The sequence below is a fragment of the Oncorhynchus clarkii genome, chromosome 16, assembly GCF_045791955.1.
Source record: "Oncorhynchus clarkii lewisi isolate Uvic-CL-2024 chromosome 16, UVic_Ocla_1.0, whole genome shotgun sequence".
Lineage (NCBI taxonomy): Eukaryota > Metazoa > Chordata > Actinopteri > Salmoniformes > Salmonidae > Oncorhynchus > Oncorhynchus clarkii.
The window spans coordinates 33,895,699-33,915,340 of record NC_092162.1 but is presented as its reverse complement, the minus strand read 5'-3'; the positions used below and the strand labels follow the sequence as shown (position 1 = coordinate 33,915,340).

The following is a 19,642-nucleotide window of genomic DNA, read 5'->3' as shown; positions in this document are numbered from 1 at the left end:
GCTTTATGTTTGCAGGGGGGTTGTGCCCCATATCCTGGGTGAGGTCATCTTTCTGTGGTGTTGTAACCTCCTGGCCCACTTCATCAACACCTACGCCGTGGACGACAATGTAAGTACGGTACCTACACCTCTAAGCACTGATCTAAGATCAGTGGTCACTTTAATAACCTAAGTGAGACAACACATCTCAGTTGAAGTTGTAGATACTTTACGAAGCCATTTCTATTTGTATTTTTTTATTTAACCTTTATTTAACTAGGCAAGTTCTTATTTACAATGACGGCCTACCCCGGCCAAACCCGGACGAGGCTGGGCCAATTGGCCGGTTGTGATACAGCCTAGAATCGAACCAGGGTCTGTAGTGACGCTTCTAGCACTGAGATGCAGTACACTCGCGAGCCCAATGGGGGCAGGAAGAATACAATAATCTACTTGCTTTGTTACCAACTCTTGAATAACAGGAAAATAAACCTGGAAACAAATTCCAGTTCATCCTTGGTTCAGCACTGGACATGAGTTTCATAGTTAAAGTCAGAAAAAAGTCAGCAATGTATTCTTTGTACTTTTTCTTTAATGATACCCATTACATAGGAATAGTACAAAAACTATATAAATATATATTAGGATCCCCATTAGGCGGATCTCCAGTGGCGACAACTAGTCTTACTGGGGTCCGACACATAACAAAAAAAACATTACAGACAAAAGACTGTAAAATGTACATACATTTTGTGTGCATCTATCAGTTACACATACATGTCAGTACATACACACAACAACTAGGTCACATGGTGGGAAATGCTTGTGCCGTGAGGGGAAATGCTTGTTTTGTTGAACCCAGGTTTGCTGTTCACTTGCGCTATATGAGATGGCTCCATGCACTCATTTCTTATAAAAACAGGAAGTGATGCAGTTTTTCTCAACTCTTAGCCAAGAGAGACTGGCATGTATATTATTAATATTAGCCATGTCACTCTGTTCTGGGCTGCAGTTTAGTTAGGTCTTCCCATGTGAATGGACAATAATGAAGATAAGATAAAACTAGAGATTACAGGACTTGCTTTGTCGAGTGTGGTGTCAAAAAGCAGAGCATCTCTTTATTAGGGACAAACCTCTTCCCCCATCTTTACAATCATTGAATCTACAGTGCCTTCGGAAAGTATTCAGACCCTTTGACCTTTTTTCAAAATAAAAAACATAAATATTTACTTAATTAATAAGGTGCATCCTGTTTCCATTGATCATCCTTGAGTTGTTTCTACAACTTGATTGGAGTCCACCTGTGGTAAATTCAATTGATTGGACATGATTTGGAAAGGAACACACCTGTCTATATAAGGTCCCATAGTTGACAGTGCATGTCAGAGCAAAATTCAACCCATGAGGTCGAAGGAATTGTCCGTAGACTTCCGAGACATGATTTTGTCGAGGCACATATCTGGGGAAGGGTACCAAAAAAGGTCCCCAAGAACACAGTGGCCTCCATCATTGTTAAATGGAAGAAGTTTGGAACCACCAAGCACTTTCCTAGAGCTGGCAGCACGTCCAAACTTAGCAATCGGGGGAGAAGGGCCTTGGTCAGGGATGTGACCAACAATCCGATGGTCTCTCTGACAGAGCTCCAGAGTTCCTCTGTGGAGATGAGAGAACCTTCCAGAAGGACAACCATCTCTGCAGCACTCTACCAATCAGGCCTTTATGGTAGAGCGGCCAGACGGAAGCCACTCTATAGCAAAAGGAACATGACAGCCCACTTGGAGTTTTCCAAAAGGCACCTAAAGGACTCGCAGACCATGAGAAACAAGATTCTCTGGTCTGATGAAACCAAGATTGAACTCTTTGGACTGAATGCCAACCGTCACCGTCTGGAGGAAACCTGGCCCAGACTTTAACCTGATAAAACATCGCTGGAGAGACCTGAAAATAGCAGTGCAGCGATGCTCCCCATCCAGCCTGACAGAGCTTCTGATCTGCAGTGAATAATGGAAGAAACTCCCCAAATACAGGTGTGCCAAGCTTGTAGCGTCATACAGTCTTGAGTCTTCTTGGGTAATAGCTGCCAAAGGTGCTTTAACAAAGTACTGAGTAAAGGGTTTGAATGCTTATGTAAATGTCATATTTACATTTTATAAATTACACAAGTGTATTAACCTGTTTTTGCTTTGTCATTATGGGGTATTGTGTGTAGATTAAGGTGGATGAACAATGTAATACATTTTTGAATAGGGCTGTAACGTAACAAAATGTGGGAAAAGTCAAGGGGTCTGAATACTTTCTGAATTCACTGTATTGTGAACACTGCATCCAATGGGTACGGATACAGCTTTAGAACAAAGTTCTGCAGTACTAGTAAAAATGTGATTGATACATGTGGATGATTTTGTTCCTGTAGTGTTTGTAAACACCCTGGTAGGTTGATTAATATCCTGAACCAGATTACAGGCACTGTTTACAGTGAGAAGCGTTCTCTGAATATTCAGGTCCCCAAGAAAGTAGACCTCTCTGTTTACATCACCTACACTATCAAGTATTTCAAAAACATTATTTAGATACTGACTGTTAGCACTTGGTGGCCTATAGCAACACCCCAAAACAATAGGCTTTAGATGGGGCAGGTGAACCTGCAACCACAACACTTCAATTACACTTGACATGAGATCTTCTCTTAGTGTTACAGGGAAATGGCTCTGAATATATAAATATATACAGCAACACCTCCCCCATAAGCATTCCTCTCTCTTCTATAGATGTTATATCCTTGTATTGCTAATTCTGTATTATCAAATGAGGAGTCTCAGAAATAGCTAATATATGAATGTTATCTGATATTAACAAGTTATTGATTTCATGAACCTTGTTTCTAAGGCTACATATATTAATATGGGCCATTTTCTGCCCTTTCCCGGGTAGCTTATAAGAGATAGACTAAACTTGGAAAATAGCAAACAAAGCAAGAGAAAAAAACTAACATTCAGCAGTCCATTAATCAGTTGGTGTGTGTGCTGAAGCTACGAACGCACAGGCTTGGCTCTCTCATCCCTTCCAGGATTTTGGGAGGGATGGTGGACAATGAGCCTGTCATAGTGGATGTAAGCAATGTCCCCACGCACTCTGGCAGCTTTCATGGCTGAGATCAGTTCTTTCCTCTTCTAGCGCACAGCTTCAGGATATTCCTCGTTGAGGAAGATGTCGGTTCCTATCAAGTTCTTGGCTCTTTCCAGACCAGCTACCTTGTCCTTAAACCTCAGTAACTTGACCACTATCTGCCTGGGCCTGTCACTAGGGTCGTTGGTGGGTTTTAATGTCCCATGGGTGCACTCCACCTCAATCTTCCTGTGGTCCATCTTCAGTTTCTCCAAGATCATTTCCCTCACTTTGTCCTCAGACGCTGCAATTCCGTCCACAACAATCTTGTTCCTCTTCGATTGTCCCTCGAGATAATCTGATTTCTCTATCATTGTTGTCATGGATTCACATATAGAACTGATGTCCTCCCTCAATGACTTACAGATCGCTGTCTTCTTGCCGTTCTCCTGTTTAAACTTAATGAGCTGACCCTGGGGGAACTGCAAACTGTTCTTCAGGTCCTGGACCTCTGGTCAGGTCATCCATTTGTTTTATTAGTAGACTCCACCAGTATTTTCACACAACACTTGAATCTATTTTCTTGTTGTAACAACTGCATATAGAATGATTTTTGTTTGTTTAAAATAACCTTCACCTGTAGTAAAGAGACACCACTGTCCTCAATGGTACCACCGGCTTTGGTCATGTTACCAACGTAGGCTACGCTGTTACTCCTCGCAGTTCCAGTCAGGGCAGGTCGCAGGGAAGATGGAAACAGAAACAAACAGCATAGATCTAGACAGCCACAAAAAAGCAGCTCCTCAGACCCATGTTTGGCAGGAACCCTGGACAGATAGCAGCGGTCCCAGCAACTGATGCCAACCGCGTCATGGGATCCAAACTCAAAAGGTAGCTTGCTAGTTACCAAGCTTTTTCAATAGAACACTTTTTCAGAGACTTTCAAAACTTTCCAAAACAACAAACAGAGCTGGTCCGCGTTCAACAGGAAGTGGGTTTAGCTAGAGAGCACCAGAGATGAGGTAGGTAGTCATTCAAAAATCACGTTAAACACTTATGTTGGTTATCTACAGTGTTCCGTCATGAAAATACTGTTTTCCAGCACATGATCTCTAAGATCGTCATGCTATTCTGTTTAAAATGAATGTGCACATATGCACAATAAGTATGAGGTTGATACTGGAGGGTGATGGTCCATGGTTCAAGGCCTCCCTTGGATCCTTCTGAGGCAGGGTCTGGTAAACCCAATGACGATGGGGTACAGGGTAGGGGTTGATATTTGGCAGTTCAACACTGGGCTGGAGGATCTGGTAAATCCAGTGATGACTGGGTAGCCAGTTTGCATCTAGTCTCTCAACACCGGTTCAATATCTAACAGATCAGGGCAGATGCCCCAGAGCCAGTCATCAGAAGATATCATGTGTTGGAAAACAGTGTTTTGTGCAAGAAAATTATGTCTTAACACAATTATTTTGTAAATGCTTCCCTCTCACACTTTTCTGCAGTTCAGCCAAGCCCCAGCAGTGAGAAGCTACACCAAGTTTGTGATGGGGGTAAGTTAAGCTGCACAACCTCTACATGTCTTTGTACACATTTTTCTGAAACTGAAATGTGGTGAGGATATTTTGAATATGTGTTTCCCTAGGTTATCTCTAAAAGCCTCCTTTTACTTTGTTTATCTGATGGTGTTGCAACTACAGCACTTGTGTCCATCTTATTTTCCCGTGTTTGATCTCCCTACCCCTGTCTCCAGATTGCAGTGAGTGTGTTGACGTACCCATTTATGCTGGTGGCAGACCTAATGGCAGTTAACAACTGTGGGTAAGGCTGGGATCACACCCATGTTTTTTTTTCTGTTTAAAAAAGTATAAATGTTTTCAACTCCAGACTACCGGAGCACTACAAAAACGTGCATGCTTTGGAGGAGCCGTGCGTTTAAGAGCGTTGGGCCAGTAACTGATAGGTCGCTGGTTCGAATTCTAGAGGCGATTAGATGAAAAATCTGTCTATGCCCTTGAGCAAGGCACTTAAGCCTAATTGCTCCTGTAATTCGCTCTGGACAAGAGCTAAATTACTAAAATGTAAATTATTTAATATACTCTTTGAAGAGGTAAAGTTTCAGGTGCTTTCGGAAGATGGGCAGGGACTCCTAGCTTCAGGGGGAAGCTGGTTCCACCATTGGGGTGACAGGACAGAGAAGAGCTTGGCAAGGCTGAGCGGGAGGGGCCAATACACCAGAGGTGGCAGAACGGAGTGCTCGGGTTGGGGTGTAGAGTTTGAGCATAGCCTGAAGGTAGGGATGGCCAGTTCCTCTTGCTGCTCCATAGGCAAGAACCATGGTCTGGAAGCCAGTGGAGTTTGTGGAGGAGCGGGGTGACATGAAGGGTACTTGGGCAGGTTGAAAACCAGGTGGGCTGCAGCGTTCTGGATAAGTTGCAGGGGTTTGAGCATTTAGCAAAGTAGTGATCAGAGACCTGGAGGGGGGTTGCGGTGAGATTAGTAGGCAAACTGGCTCTGGTAAAGATGAGGTAAAGCATATTGCCTTGTGATTTGGAAGGGTTTGGGAAAGGATGGGGTCAAAAGATTGAAGGAAGGGAAAGAGAGAGTTGAAATTATATATATGAACTTTACCCATTTATAAGACGCAAGTTTTTCGCATCCTCTGAGAAATGTGCGTGAAAATTCAGCGGTTCATTTTTAAATCACTACTTGTTTTAGTAGTTTAGTAGCATAGCTGCTGAGCAGGTCAACACACGTGAGCCAAAAGTAGGCATGCATCATTCACGGTAGTGGCAACATGTTCATCGGTTTTGCATTTAGTCATTCACTCATTCATTAAAAAAATATATCTTTATGAAAGGTAAAGCGTTTAAGACCAATGCACCCTCTAAGCTGCGTGCGCACCTTCTCCAGGACTTCCGCGCAGAAGAAATGCCAGGCCGTAACTTTGCAAGATTGAGTCTGATTTTGTTGTAGGCAGAGTCAGAGCGCAAAGGAGTAGAATTCTATTGGCGGACAAGCTGTCTTTCAATCATCCCAGAGTGATTTGCGCTTTTTAGATCAGTTCAGATCAGAGCCTCGCGTATGCACATTTGTTGATTTTCTTTGAAAAGCCAGTCAGGTAAAAAAAAGTTACTAGCCATTTAGTCATTGTTAGCCACTGCTAGTGGCCTTTACCCTCTGCTCAGGCACCAGACGTTTTTTTAGCCTGGATAATACCTGCCAGCCTCGGACTGTTTTTCTCCACTACAATGCCAGATTCCTGCCGACCATTGATCATCACAGCTAGCTATCTTCAACTGAGTGACCCAGCCCCGAAGCTAGCCCTTAGCCAGGCGCATCTCCCGGCTAGCAAACTAAATTCCCACAGCTACAATACCTCTTACGCCATCTGGACCGGTCCCTTCGTCGACACGGCGCCCCGCCGTACCACCACGACTGTTCCGCAGACGTAATTCCATCAGCTGTGCCTTCAACCGGCCTTTGCCGGACGACAGAGCAGACGCTTCTACTTACCCTGGACTGCTAACTTTAAACGCCGTGACTCCCACGTGCTAGCATAGTAACGACTACCTAGCTGCTTCCCTGTTTCATCTATTGCTGTCCCCTGGACCCTATGATCACTTGGGTACATAGCTGATGCCTGCTGGACTGTTCGTTTATCACGGTACTCCACTTTGTTTACCTTTGTTTATCTGTCGGCCCTAACCCTGAACTCAGGCCCTGTGTGTAGTTAACTGACCCTCTCTGCCCATTCATCGCCATTTTACCTGTTGTTGTTGACTTAGCTGTTGTTGTCTTACCCGTTGTTGACTTAGCTAGCTCTCCCAATCAACACATGATTGCTCTCTCAAATGTCAATATGCCTTGTATACTGTTGTTTAGGATAATTATCATTGTTTTAGTTTACTGCGGAGTCCCTAGTCTCACTGTACATGTCTTAGATATCTCCTTTGTCCCACCTCCCACACATGCGGTGACCTCACCCAGTATAACAAGCATGTCCAGAGATGCAACCTCTCTTTTCATCACTCAGTACCTGGGCTTACCTCCGCTGTACCCGCACCCTGCCATAGCCCTGTCTACACATTATGCCCTGAATCTATTCTACCACGCCCAGAAATCTGCTACTTTTATTCTCTGTCCCCAACGCACCAGATGACCAGTTTTGATAGCCTTTAGCCATACCCTCATCCTACTCCTCCTCTGTTCCTCGGGTGATGTGGAGGCTAACACAGTGTCCCCAGGCACTCATTTGTTGACTTCTGTATTCGAAAAAGCCTTGGTTTCATGCATGTTAACATCAGAAGCCTCCTCCCTAAGTTTGTTTTACTCACTGCTTTAGCACACTACGCCAACCCCAATGTCTGTCCTTGCCATGTCTGAATCCTGGCTTAGGAAGGCCACCAAAACTTCTGAGATTTCCATACCCAACTACAACATTTTCCTTCAAGATAGAACTGCCAAAGGGGGAGGAGTTGCAATCTACTGCAGAGATAGCTTGCAAAGTTCTGTCATACTTTCCTATGTCTATGCGCAAACAGTTTGAGATTCTAATTTTAAAAATGAATCTCTCCAGAAATAAGTCTTTCACTGTTGCCGCCTGTTATAGACCCCCCCTCAGCTCCCAGCTGTGCCCTGGACACCATATGTGAATTGATTGCCCCCCATCTATCTTCAGAGTTCATTCTGTTAGGTGACCTAAACTGGTATATGCTTAACACCCCAGCAGTCCTACAATCTATGATAGATGCCCTCAATCTCACACAAATTATCAAGGAAACCACCAGGTACAACCCTAAATCTGTAAACATGGGCACCCTCATAGATATCATTCTGGCCCTCTAAATACACCTCTCTGTTTTCAACCAGGATCTCAGCGATCACTGCCTCATTGCCTGCATCCGCTATGGGTCCGCGGTCAAACGACCACCCCTCATCACTGTCATACGCTCCCTAAAACACTTCTGCGAGCAGCCCTTTCTAATCGACCTGGCCCAGGTATCCTGAAAGGATATTGACCTCATCCCGTCAGTCGAGGATGCCTGGTTGTTCTTTAAAAGTAATTTCCTCACCATCTTAAATAAGAAAGTCCCATTTAAAAAAATGTAGAACTAAGAACAGATATAGCCCTTGGTTCACTCCAGACCTGACTGCCCTTGACCGGCACAAAAACATCCTGTGGCGGACTGCAATAGCATCGAATAGTCCCCGCGATATGCAACTGTTCAGGGAAGTCAGGAACCAATACACACAGTCAGTCAGGAAAGCAAAGGCTAGCTTTTTCAAACAGAAATTTTCATCCTGTAGCTCTAACTCCAAAAGGTTTTGGGACACTGTAAAGTCCATGGAGAACAAGAGCACCTCCTCCCAGCTGCCCACTGCACTGAGGCTAGGCGACACGGTCACCACCGAAAATAAAAAATGTCAATAAGCATTTCTCTACGGCTGGCCATGCTTTCCTCCTGGCTACCCCAACCCCGGCCAACAGCTCCGCACCCCTCGCAGCTACTTGCCCGAGCCTCCCCAGCTTCTCCTTCACCCAAATCCAGATCGCAGATGTTCTGAAAGAGCTGCAAAACCTGGACCCGTACAAATCAGCTGGGCTAGACAATCTGGACCCTCTCTTTCTAAAATTATCCGCCGCCATTGTTGCAACCCCTATTACCAGTCTGTTCAACCTCTCTTTTATTTAGTCCGAGATCCCTAAAGATTGGAAAGCTGTGGCGGGCATCCCCCTCTTCAAAGGGGGTGACACTCTAGACCCAAACTGTTACAGACCTATATCCATCCTTCCCTGCCTTTCTAAAGTCTTTGAAAGCCAAGTTAATAAACAGATCACTGACCATTTCGAATCCCACCATACCTTCTCCGCTGTGCAATCCGGTTTCCGAGCTGGTCACAGGTGCACCTCAGCCACGCTCAAGGTATTAAACAATATCATAACCGCCATCGATAAAAGACGGTACTGTGCAGCCGTCTTCATCGACCTGGCCAAGGCTTTCGACTCTGTCAATCACCGTATTCTTATTGGCAGACTCAATAGCCTTGGTTTCTCATATGACTGCCTCGCCTGGTTCACCAACTACTTCGCAGACAGAGTTCAGTGTGTAAAATCGGAGGGCCTGTTGTCCGGACCTCTGGCAGTCTCTATGGGGGTACCACAGGGTTCAATTCTCGGGCCGACACTTTCTCTGAATATATCAACGATCCACCTCTACGCAGACGACACCATTCTGTATACATCTGGCCCTTCTTTGGACACTGTTAACTAACCTCCAGACGAGCTTCAATGCCATACAATACTCCTTCCGTGGCCTCCAACAGCTCTTAAACACTAGCAAAACCAAATACATGCTTTTCAACCGTTCGTTGCCCGCACTCGCCCGCCCGACTAGCATCACTACTCTGGACGGTTCTGACCTAGAATACGTGGACGACTATACCTAGGTGTCTGGCTAGACTGTAAACTCTCCTCCCAGACTCATATAAAACATCTCCAATCCAAAATCAAATCTAGAATCGGCTTTCTATTTCACAACAAAGCCTCCTTCACTCACGCTGCCAACTTACCCTAGTAAAACTCAGCTAACTGTGATGATAAATTGGAAGAAAAGTTCAACAGCAGGTTGAAACTGAGTGTAAAACATGGTCATTGTGGATGTTTCAAAGCCTAATACAACGAAATGGACAGCTTTCTAAGGTGACGGTTATTTCAAAACTCCATATGCATATTAGAGTTTATGCATATACATACACACCCCAAGCCCAACAATACATAGCCTACCACATATTACACTTGGCATAAACATATAACACAAAACGGATTTAAGATGTCTTTGGCACATAATTGGTCTAGCCTATACTACAAAATGTAAAAAATTAGAGTAATCCCCTTTGAATGTGGACTATATTATTATGCACACTGGATGGACTGGTTACCTGATGCTATGCTTCAACATTTCTGTCCACGAGTCTGGGAGAGAACATATAGCCAGTTGGTTCATTGATTGTGCAGGGCAATTTTGAACAGCCTAGTAATTTTTTATATTTCCACAATTAATTGGGTGACAATTTATCTTTAGCTATACAGAATATCGCAGCACCATGCGTTTCCATCACCACCTCTCGCTCCTTTATTCCTTTCATTTGTGCGCAGAGGGGCTGTCAAAGGTTTAGTGAAATAAACTCAGCAAAAAAAGAAACATCCTCTCACTGTCAAGACATAAACTGAACAAGTTCCACAGACATGGAATAATGTGTCCCTGAACAAAGGGGGGTTCAAAATCAAAAGTAACATTCAGTATCTGGTGTGTACACCAGCTGCATTATGTACTGCAGTGCATCTCCTCCTCATGGACTGCGCCAGATTTGCCAGTTCTTGCTGTGAGATGTTACCCCACTCTTCTGCCAAGGTACCTGCAAGTTCCAGGACATTTCTGGGGGGAATGGCCTTAGCCCTCACCCTCCGATCCAACAGGTCCCAGACGTGCTCAATGGGATTGAGATCCGGGCTCTTCGCTGGCCATGGCAGAACACTGACATTCCTGTCTTACAGGAAATCACGCACAGAACGAGCAGTATGACTGGTGGCATTGTCATGCTGGAGGGTCATGTCAGGATGAGCCTGCAGGAAGGGTACCACATGAGGGAGGAGTATGTCTTCCCTGTAACGCACAGCATTGAGATTGCCTGCAATGACAACCAGCTCAGTCCAATGATGCTGTGACACACTGCCCCAGACCATGACGGACCCTCCACCTCCAAATCGATCCCGCTCCAGAGTACAGGCCTCGGTGTAACGCTCATTCCTTATAATAAATAAATGCGAATCCGACCATCACCCCTGGTGAGAGAAAACAGTGACTCGTCAGTGAAGAGCACTCTTTGCAAGTCCTGTCTGGTCCAGCGATGGTGGGTTTGTGCCCGTAGGTGACGTTGTTGCCGGTGATGTCTGGTGAGGACCTGCCTTAATACAGGCCTACAAACCCTCAGTCCAGCCTCTCTCAGCCTATAGAGGACAGTCTGAGCACTGATGGAGGGATTGTGCGTTCCTAGTGTAACTCGGGCAGTTGTTGTTGCCATCCTGTACCTGTCCTGCATGTGTGATGTTCGGATGTACCGATCCTGTGCAGGTGTTGTTACACATGGTCTGCCACTGCGAGGCCGATCAGCTGTCCGTCCCGTCTCCCTGTTGTGCTGTTTTCGGCGTCTCACAGTACGGACATTGAAATGTATTGCCCTGGCCACATCTGCAGTCCTCATGCCTCCTTGCAGCATGCCTAAGGCACGTTCATGCAGATGAGCAAGGACCCTGGGCATCTTTCTTTTGGTGTTTTTCAGAGTCAGTAGAAAGGCCTCTTTAGTGTCCTAAGTTTTAATAACTGTGACCTTAATTGCCTACCGTCTGTAAGCTGTTAGTGTCTTAACGACCGTTCCACAGGTGCATGTTCATTAATTGTTTATGGTTCATTGAACAAGCATGGGAAACGGTGTTTAATTAAACCCTTTACAATGAAGATCTGTCTTTGAAAGACAGGGTCCTGAAAAAGTGACATTTCTTTTTTTGCTGAGTTTATGTTTTGTTGTGAAAACATGTTACTATCTATGTTCCCAAACAGATTTCATTTGGTTTCCTAAATTAAGCACTGGGTAGCTGATGGAATAGGGTTGGACAGCCCATGGCGTACAGAGTTTGGGCGGAAGCCTCCCCCTTTTTCCTCCAAACATAACAATGGTCATTATGGCCTAACAGTTCTATTTTTCTTTCATCAGACCAGAGGACATTTCTCCAAAAAGTATGATCTTTGTCCCCATGCACAGTTCCAAACCGTAGTCTGGCTTTTTTATGGCGGTTTTGGAGCAGTGGCTTCTTCCTTGCTGAGCGGCCATTCAGGTTATGTCGATATAGGACTCGTTTTTACTGTGGATATAGATACTTTTGTACCTGTTTCCTCCAGCATCTTCACAAGGAGCTTTGCTTTTGTTCTGGGATTGATTCGCACTTTCCGCACCAAGCTGTTTGAAGGCACAGTCAAGTTAGTGTATGTAAACTTTGACCCACTGGAATTGTGAATTATAAGTGAAATAATCTGTCTGTAAACAATTGTTGGAAAAATGTCTTGTGTCATGCACAAAGTAGATGTCCTAACCGACTTTCCAAAGCTATAGTTTGTTAACAAGAAATTTGTGGAGTGATTGAAAAACGAGTTTTAATGACTCCAACCTCAGTGTATGTAAACTTCCGACTTCAACTGTATGTTCCGGCCATTCGCTCAAGACAAAAATTGGCCCGCAGCTTAGTCTAGTTGATAATCCCTGCCACAGCCCTTGGCACACACACAAGGAAATTTAGAAGCACCATGAGAAATATTTGAGATATTAAATACTAGAATCTTGTATTGTTCTAGGCACAATGGTGCTCCTAAATAAAAAATTGCAGGTCACACAGCAAAATATTTAGGTACAAAATGGTCGCTGGGAAAAGTGAAGCAACCATTAGCTAATGCTAGCTGTATCTGGCAATATCAATATATCTTGCTAGCTATACTGAACAAAAATATGAACACAACATGCAACAGTTTGAAAGATTTTACTGAGTTAGAGTGAAATAAGTGATGGATTTCTAATGACTGAGGAGGGGCACAAACATGGGTGGGCCTGGGAGGGCATTAACTACGTTGTAGAATAATAGTGAAGACGACAAACTATGAAAAAACGAATATGTAAACATGTAGTAACCCATAAAGTTTTATTTTATATTTGAGATTCTTCAAAGTAGCCACCCTTATATAATCGTAGGCCATTTATATAATCGTGAAAAGATTATGCACTTACCCACTCGTTTTTTGAATTCTCCAAGAAATGTGGCTGGAAATTCAGCGATTCATTTTCATATCAATACTCTTTTTTGTTTTGTTTCGTAGACTTGTGAACACACGTGACCCAAAAGCTGTTCAAAGTAGTAGCAACATGTTCATCAGTTTTGCAATTAGTCATTCATTATTTTTATGAAAATGCGAAGAGGTTGAGAATACAATGATTGGCCCAAAACGAACAGAAGTTTCGTTTTGTAGAATTTTCTCTTTAGTTGGGGCTTACAGTGGGGCAAAAAAGTATTTAGTCAGCCACCATCATTGTTCTCCCACTTAAAAAGATGAGAGGCCTGTAATTTTCATCATAGGTACACTTCAACTATCACAGACAAAATGAGAAAAAAAATCCAGAAAATCACATCAGTCTTCCCAGCCTGGTGCAGGTCTACAATTTTGTTTCTGGTGTTCTTTGACAGCTCTTTGGTCTTGGCGATAGTGGAGTTTGGAGTGTGACTGTTTGAGGTTGTGGACAGGTGTCTTTTATACTGATAACAAGTTCAAACAGGTGCCATTAATACAGGTAACGAGTGGAGGACAGAGGAGCCTCTTAAAGAAGGCCTGTGAAAGCCATAAATCTTGCTTGTTTGTAGGTGACCAAATACTTATTTTTCACCACAATTTGTATGAATTTATTTGCAATGTGATTTTCTGGATTTTTTTTCTCATTTTGTCTGTCATAGTTGAAGTGTGCCTATGATGAAAATTACAGGCCCCTCTCATCTTTTTAAGTGGGAGAACTTGCACAATTGGTGGCTGACTAAATACTTTTTTGCCCCACTGAATTTTGTTTTTTATTTTATTATATTTTGCTTGATAAGTATGAATCTTTTCTCTTTCCTTCAAGATTGATGGACACATCGTGGAAGAATACGATCGTGACGAGATGGCAAACATGCTGCTCTTGTTGAAATGAAGGGGACATTTAGGTGTGAAGAAGGATAGCTGAGATCAAAATGAGGTTCCTGTTGACAAATTAGTCTCTGGAAATATTCCATAGGAGCAGACTATGTAAGCTTTCAAGTCAAAATACATCATAGGTTGACATGGCCATTCGTCTGTTGCATGTTGCATAATTCCAATATTGTTTTGGTCACTGGTTATGAAGAATAGCATATCAGTATTGCCGGGAGATTTTATTTGTCCTCGTTAGGTCTTCACACAGAACTGTCCTTTCCATCACAAAAATGGTTGAGATCACAAAACTGCTGCCTTTGACTTTGGTGTAAAATGTAATCTAAAAATGCACATACAAACAAGTTACTTTGTATTCATAAAGTCAAAACACTTATCTTACTTGAACCGATTTGAATATAGTACCTTAAAAGTATTCACACCCCTTGACTTTTCCCACATTTGTGACTGACCGTCTCAATTCAGTAATATGTACAAAAAAAATTGAAATCGTTTTTTTTTACGTTGGATTAAAGTAGAGAGCTAGAAAATGGTCAATCATACACTACAGTTGAAGAACAAGGGGAAAGCATTTCTGCTTTGAAAGTTGATAAACTTGTAACCTCACTTTTGAATGTTTTGGTACCTACTGGAGAGCTCTTTGTCTACACCCATTCAGCATCGTACACACCCTCTTAAGCTTTAGCCACACCCATCTCTTTAAGAGTTGATCCAAGCATTCTGTCCTAACAGCAGTAGTCAAGCACCCAAGCTAACTGGCAAATGTTGGCTAGCATGCTAGCTACTTCCAGACACAAATGAGAGAACAGCTCACTGACCATTTTACTCACCCTAGCAGAGCTGGTTAGGCTGTTTTTATGTTATCCAGTGTTGGTGACTGCAACTGTGCTGCTGGCAACAATTTACGCTTTTTTGCCAACGTTTACTGACAGCGGCCATATTCAGATGTTGAGCGTTTGTAAATTTGTCAGTTATTCTGCTCTCTGGCACACACAGACGAGAGTGCTCTGAAATCGGAGTAGATAGCCAGAGCGAATTTACCAGCTACGTCTATCAACAGTTGTCACAGTGACATTCTATTGCAATGGTTACTTGCATAGTGGAGTATTTTTTGTTAAGAAATGTATGCTACTATGACGTTACTACCCTGCATGAATCTGCAGTTAGCTAAACAACCAGGTTCAATTGTAACTAGCTAACATTAGGCTATAACTAGCAAAGCAAATAGCTCTGAGATATACAAATAATATTACTACACAGATCATACACGTAACATTAGCTAGCGAGCCAGCCACTTTAAACTTAAAATGAAAATTACTTTCTGTCAAAATTAGAAACGTGTAATATTTGAAAATGTAGCTAGCTAGACTATCTTGCCCATATACACCATGGATAGACGCTTCTCCCTGTCAGGGATGCCTTCATTTCGCTGAACCCCATGAAAAGTAGCTGCTGCTTTGGCAGCAGCTAATGGGGATCCATAATAGCTAAAAATACAAATGTTTTGCCCTTAGTTTGAAGATGTAATCCGGAGACAGGTGTTTTCTCCATCCCCTAAACTATCATACTCTTATTCCACTGATTTCAAAAGTGGAGAGCAACACTTATACGGTTCTGCTATAATATATATATATACCTTTTTTTTTTATAGCTGCGTTAGACACCTACTGACCAGCTCAAATAGACAGAAGCATGGCTCTCCTGTGAAGTAGTGACCCTAGTACGCCTAGTTTCCTGAAACAAATCACATTTTGTTGTGTTACAGCCTGAATTAAAAATGGATTACATTGAAATGTTGTGTCTCTAATCTACACACAATATCCCTTAATATCAAAGTGGACTTTCACAAATGTATAAAAAATGTCTACAGTGAATAAGAATTCCACCCCTTTGTTTTGGGAAAGCATGAATAAGTTCAGGAGTAATAACTTTAACAAATCACATAATAAGTTGCATGAACTGTGTGCAATAATAGTAGTTAACATGATTTTTGAATGACTACCCCATCTCTGTACCCCACACACAATTATATGTAACAATTCCTTAAGGTGAACTTCAAGCACATTCAACCACCAAGAGCAGGGAGGTTTTCCAATGCCTCGTAAAGGGCAACTATTGTTCGATGGGATTTTTTTTTTTAAAGCAGACATGGAATATCCCTTTGAGCATGGTGAAGTTTTAATTACACTTTGGATGGTGTATCAATACAGAGTCACTACAAAGGTACAGGCGTCTATCCTAACTCAGTTGCCGGAGAGAAAGGAATCTGCTCAGGGATTTCACCATAAGACCAATGGTGACTTTAAAACAGTTACAGAGTTTAATGGCTGTGATAGGAGAAAACTGAGAATGGATCAACGACATTGTAGTTACTCCACAATACTAATCTAAATGACAGAGTGAAAAGAAGGAAGCCTGTACAGAATAAAAATATTCCACAACATGCATCCTGTTTGCAATAAAAATGTAGTGTTATGTTTGGGGCAAATCCAACACATCACTGAGTACTACTCTTAATATTTTCAAGCATGGTGGTGGCTGCATCATGTTATGGGTATGCTTTTCCTTGGCAAGGACTAGTGAGTTTAAGATAAAAATAAATAGAATAGAGCTAAGCACAGGCAATATCCTATAAGAAAACCTTCTTCAGTCTGCTTATCAACAGACACTGGGAGACAAATGCACCTTTCTGCAGGACAATAACCTAAAACACAATTAAGTGAAAATGCCAGAGAAGCCGGTGTTTGGAGAATAGATTGACATGGGTGTTGTTAGACCCGAGACGAACGCAGACATGCCTTCTGGAACATGCTGAGAGATGAGTTCGGATTGGCCTGCCATGTAGCATGCTTCTGTCTATAACATGAGCTGGTCAGTATGTGTAGGTAATTCTTTCTAAAGCGGCTTTTTAAAAATATATTACGTAGCAGAACGGCATAAGTTTGAAATCAGTGGAATTAGAGTATGATAGCTGAGGAGATGGAGAAAATTCTGCCGTTTGATTGCAAATATGCAGACAGAGTCAATAAAGAGAACACACAGAAGGCTGTTGTATAAAACACCTGTCTCCGGATTACATCTTCAAACTAAAGGCAACAATGGCATCCGTGACAGAGAGGGAGAAGCATCCATGTATAATTGTCTAGCTAGCTACATTTTCAGATATTACACGTTTCTAATTTTGTCAAAGTTGTTTTCATTTCAAGTTAGTGTACTGTTAGCTAGGTAACGTTAGCTGTCTGGCTAGCTAGCTAACGTTATGTGTATGATCTGTGTAGTTGTTATATTATTCTTATCTCAGAGCCATTTGCATTGCTAGTTATAGCCTAATGTTAGCTAGCTAACATTGAACCTGGTTGGCTCTAATGCCAGCTGATTCATGATTTCGACTGGCTGAGAAACGCTGCCTGCCTGTCTCTCGTCCCGACTACAGACATGTTCATTACTATGGGACAGCTGTAGGTCGAATTTGAATATTGAAACAATGTTGCAAATGTCGGAGAGACAGACAGCAAGGTTTATACAAATCTCTGCTGTTGAAAACTAGTCTAAGAGAAATGTGAGATAATGTCTAGATGCTTTTTATAGTGGAGATTAAGTTTATAAATTACTTGGCTGGTCCGATGAGACAGTGGATTGCGCAGTCAGATCGAAAATAGTAAATAGACATTTTAACGTCAGTGTCTTCCACAAGTTACCACCGGCTAAATCTATGACGTTAAAATGCCTATTTACCAATCAGCATCAGACCCACCTGTTGTATAAGGCCAAATATACACTGGAGCTGCTTACCAAGACATTGCATGTTTCTGAGTGGCCTAGTTAAAGTTTTGACTTAAGATTACTCAACATCATGCATCATTTGTTATTACATTGCATATTTGAATAACTAGATTCAATTTATAAGGTTTCCAAGCATACCCAGGTCAGTGATCTCTCACTGAAGCACATTTGATTTAAGTCAAGAGTACAACAATAGAAAGTACCACATGGCCTTGTTACTGTCTGTTACCTGTACTTAACTGTCCTATAGTTGGTGCCATTTGAGAATAATGGTGTATCTGTCACGACTTTCATATCAAAGTATAGACTTGATATATCACAAAATAATAGGATACAGTTTGAATGTGTTTGTTTGAGAGACAAATAACATGAAGTGTTAGCTTGTGGGTTCAGCTTATAATGGATCTCTGTCTTGTGTGTTCACAGGTTGGTGGCTGGTCTTCCCCCTAACTCTCCCATCTTTAAGTCCTGGGTCCACTGTTGGGCTCATCTGAGCCACGAGGTACAGTCACGCTCATTCATCTGGAGCAAATGGAACACACTCATCTGTGTGTGTGTGTGTGTGTGTGTGTGTGTGTGTGTGTGTGTGATTGTTTTCTCTGGTAGTGCATGTCTGAAACTGTCTTTTTATTTCTCAACCATTAGGGCCATCTCTTCCGAGGATCCAGCTTCTTTTATCGCCGCGTGCCTGTGACAGGGATGGCTTTGACTGAGGAGTGATAAAATCAACCACCGCACAACCTGTGCCACTGTTCTCCTTCCTAACCGGTACCTCAGTGAGACCAATGTACAACCACCCCCTCACCTTAAACCCCCCATTGGATAAAGCCGGAGCAGCATGTTATCAATGGGCTAGGTGTTTTACTGAAGTAAAGTTACTTACAAATTAAGAGTTTTGTTAATCTTGTTTTTAATCTAAATAATAATGTAGCCACTCAAAAGCAAGAGGTCGGAGGAGTGAGACTTAATGTGAACAAATCAAATTATATCCAATATATTTTGTCTTGGTTGAATGCTGAGGGTATAATCTCCTTTTACTATACCAGCAAAGTTGCACTATTTTTTTATTTATTTGAATCTATGACTTAATTTTGCCATATTTATAGGCCACAGTTTAATTAAGTTCTATGTAGGCTTTAAAATTGGATAGTTGATTTCCATCTATTGAAAAAATGCCAAATGTTTATTTTTCAAAGGGTCTCACTAGTAGTAGCATGATATATGGTTGCATTCGAAAGTGCTCATTTGCCTCCTATCAGAAGTGCTTTACCCAATAATTATACCGATTCACAAACACCCACAAAACTGGAGTGCTCTCTAGTGATGCACCGATATTACTTTTTTGGCCGATACCGATATCCAATATTTTCCTTGCCAAAAAAAACGATACCGATATTTTAAGAAATTAGCGGCCTTTTAAGCACTCTAGTACAGGTAAATAGTTAACACACACACATGGACACGGTGGTCTAAGGCAATGCATCTCAGTGAAAGAGGCGTCACTATGGTCCCTGATTCGAATCCAGGCTGTATCACATCCGTCCGTGATTTGGAGTCCCATAGGGCGGCGCACAATTGGCCCAGTGTCGCCCGGGCTGTCATTGTAAATAAGAATTTGTTCTTAATTGACTTGCCTAGTTAAATAAAGGTTACACACACCACACTGACCAAAAAGTTATTTTGTTGGCATTTACATGTCCCCATTACCAGTCAAACATAATCAAAACCTATTTCTTTCACTTACAGTTGAAGTCTTAAGTTTACATACCCCATAGCAAAATACATTTAAACTTTTTCACAATTCCTGACATTTAATCCTAGTAAATATTCCCCGTCTTAGGTCAGTTAGGATCACCACTTCATTTTAAGAATGTGAAATGTCAGAGTAATAGTAGAGAGAATTATTTTTTTCAGCTTTTATTTCTTTCATCACATTCCCAGTGAGTCAGAAGTTTACATGCACTCAATTAGTATTTGGTAGCATTGCC

At 42.3% G+C, this 19,642-nt stretch overlaps 1 protein-coding gene across 2 annotated transcripts in view; it reads left to right on the top strand.

The window, feature by feature from the left end:
- Positions 1 to 19,370, top strand: part of LOC139368339 (mitochondrial carrier homolog 1-like) — a 31,865-nt gene extending 12,495 nt beyond the window's left edge. Inside the window, exons 8-13 of one of the 2 annotated variants that reach the window (XR_011626949.1) lie at positions 16 to 109; positions 4,590 to 4,637; positions 4,838 to 4,905; positions 13,804 to 13,885; positions 18,081 to 18,156; positions 18,300 to 18,427. Coding sequence is in view for 1 of the 2 variants with exons in the window: in XM_071107101.1 (XP_070963202.1) it covers positions 16 to 109; positions 4,590 to 4,637; positions 4,838 to 4,905; positions 18,081 to 18,156; positions 18,300 to 18,374 (361 nt within the window). In the remaining variant the exon portion in view is untranslated. Of the gene's footprint in view, positions 1 to 15; positions 110 to 4,589; positions 4,638 to 4,837; positions 4,906 to 13,803; positions 13,886 to 18,080; positions 18,157 to 18,299 lie in introns of both variants that reach the window. The other variant, XM_071107101.1, reaches the window with a different exon arrangement.
- The last annotated feature ends 272 nt before the right edge of the window (positions 19,371 to 19,642 follow it).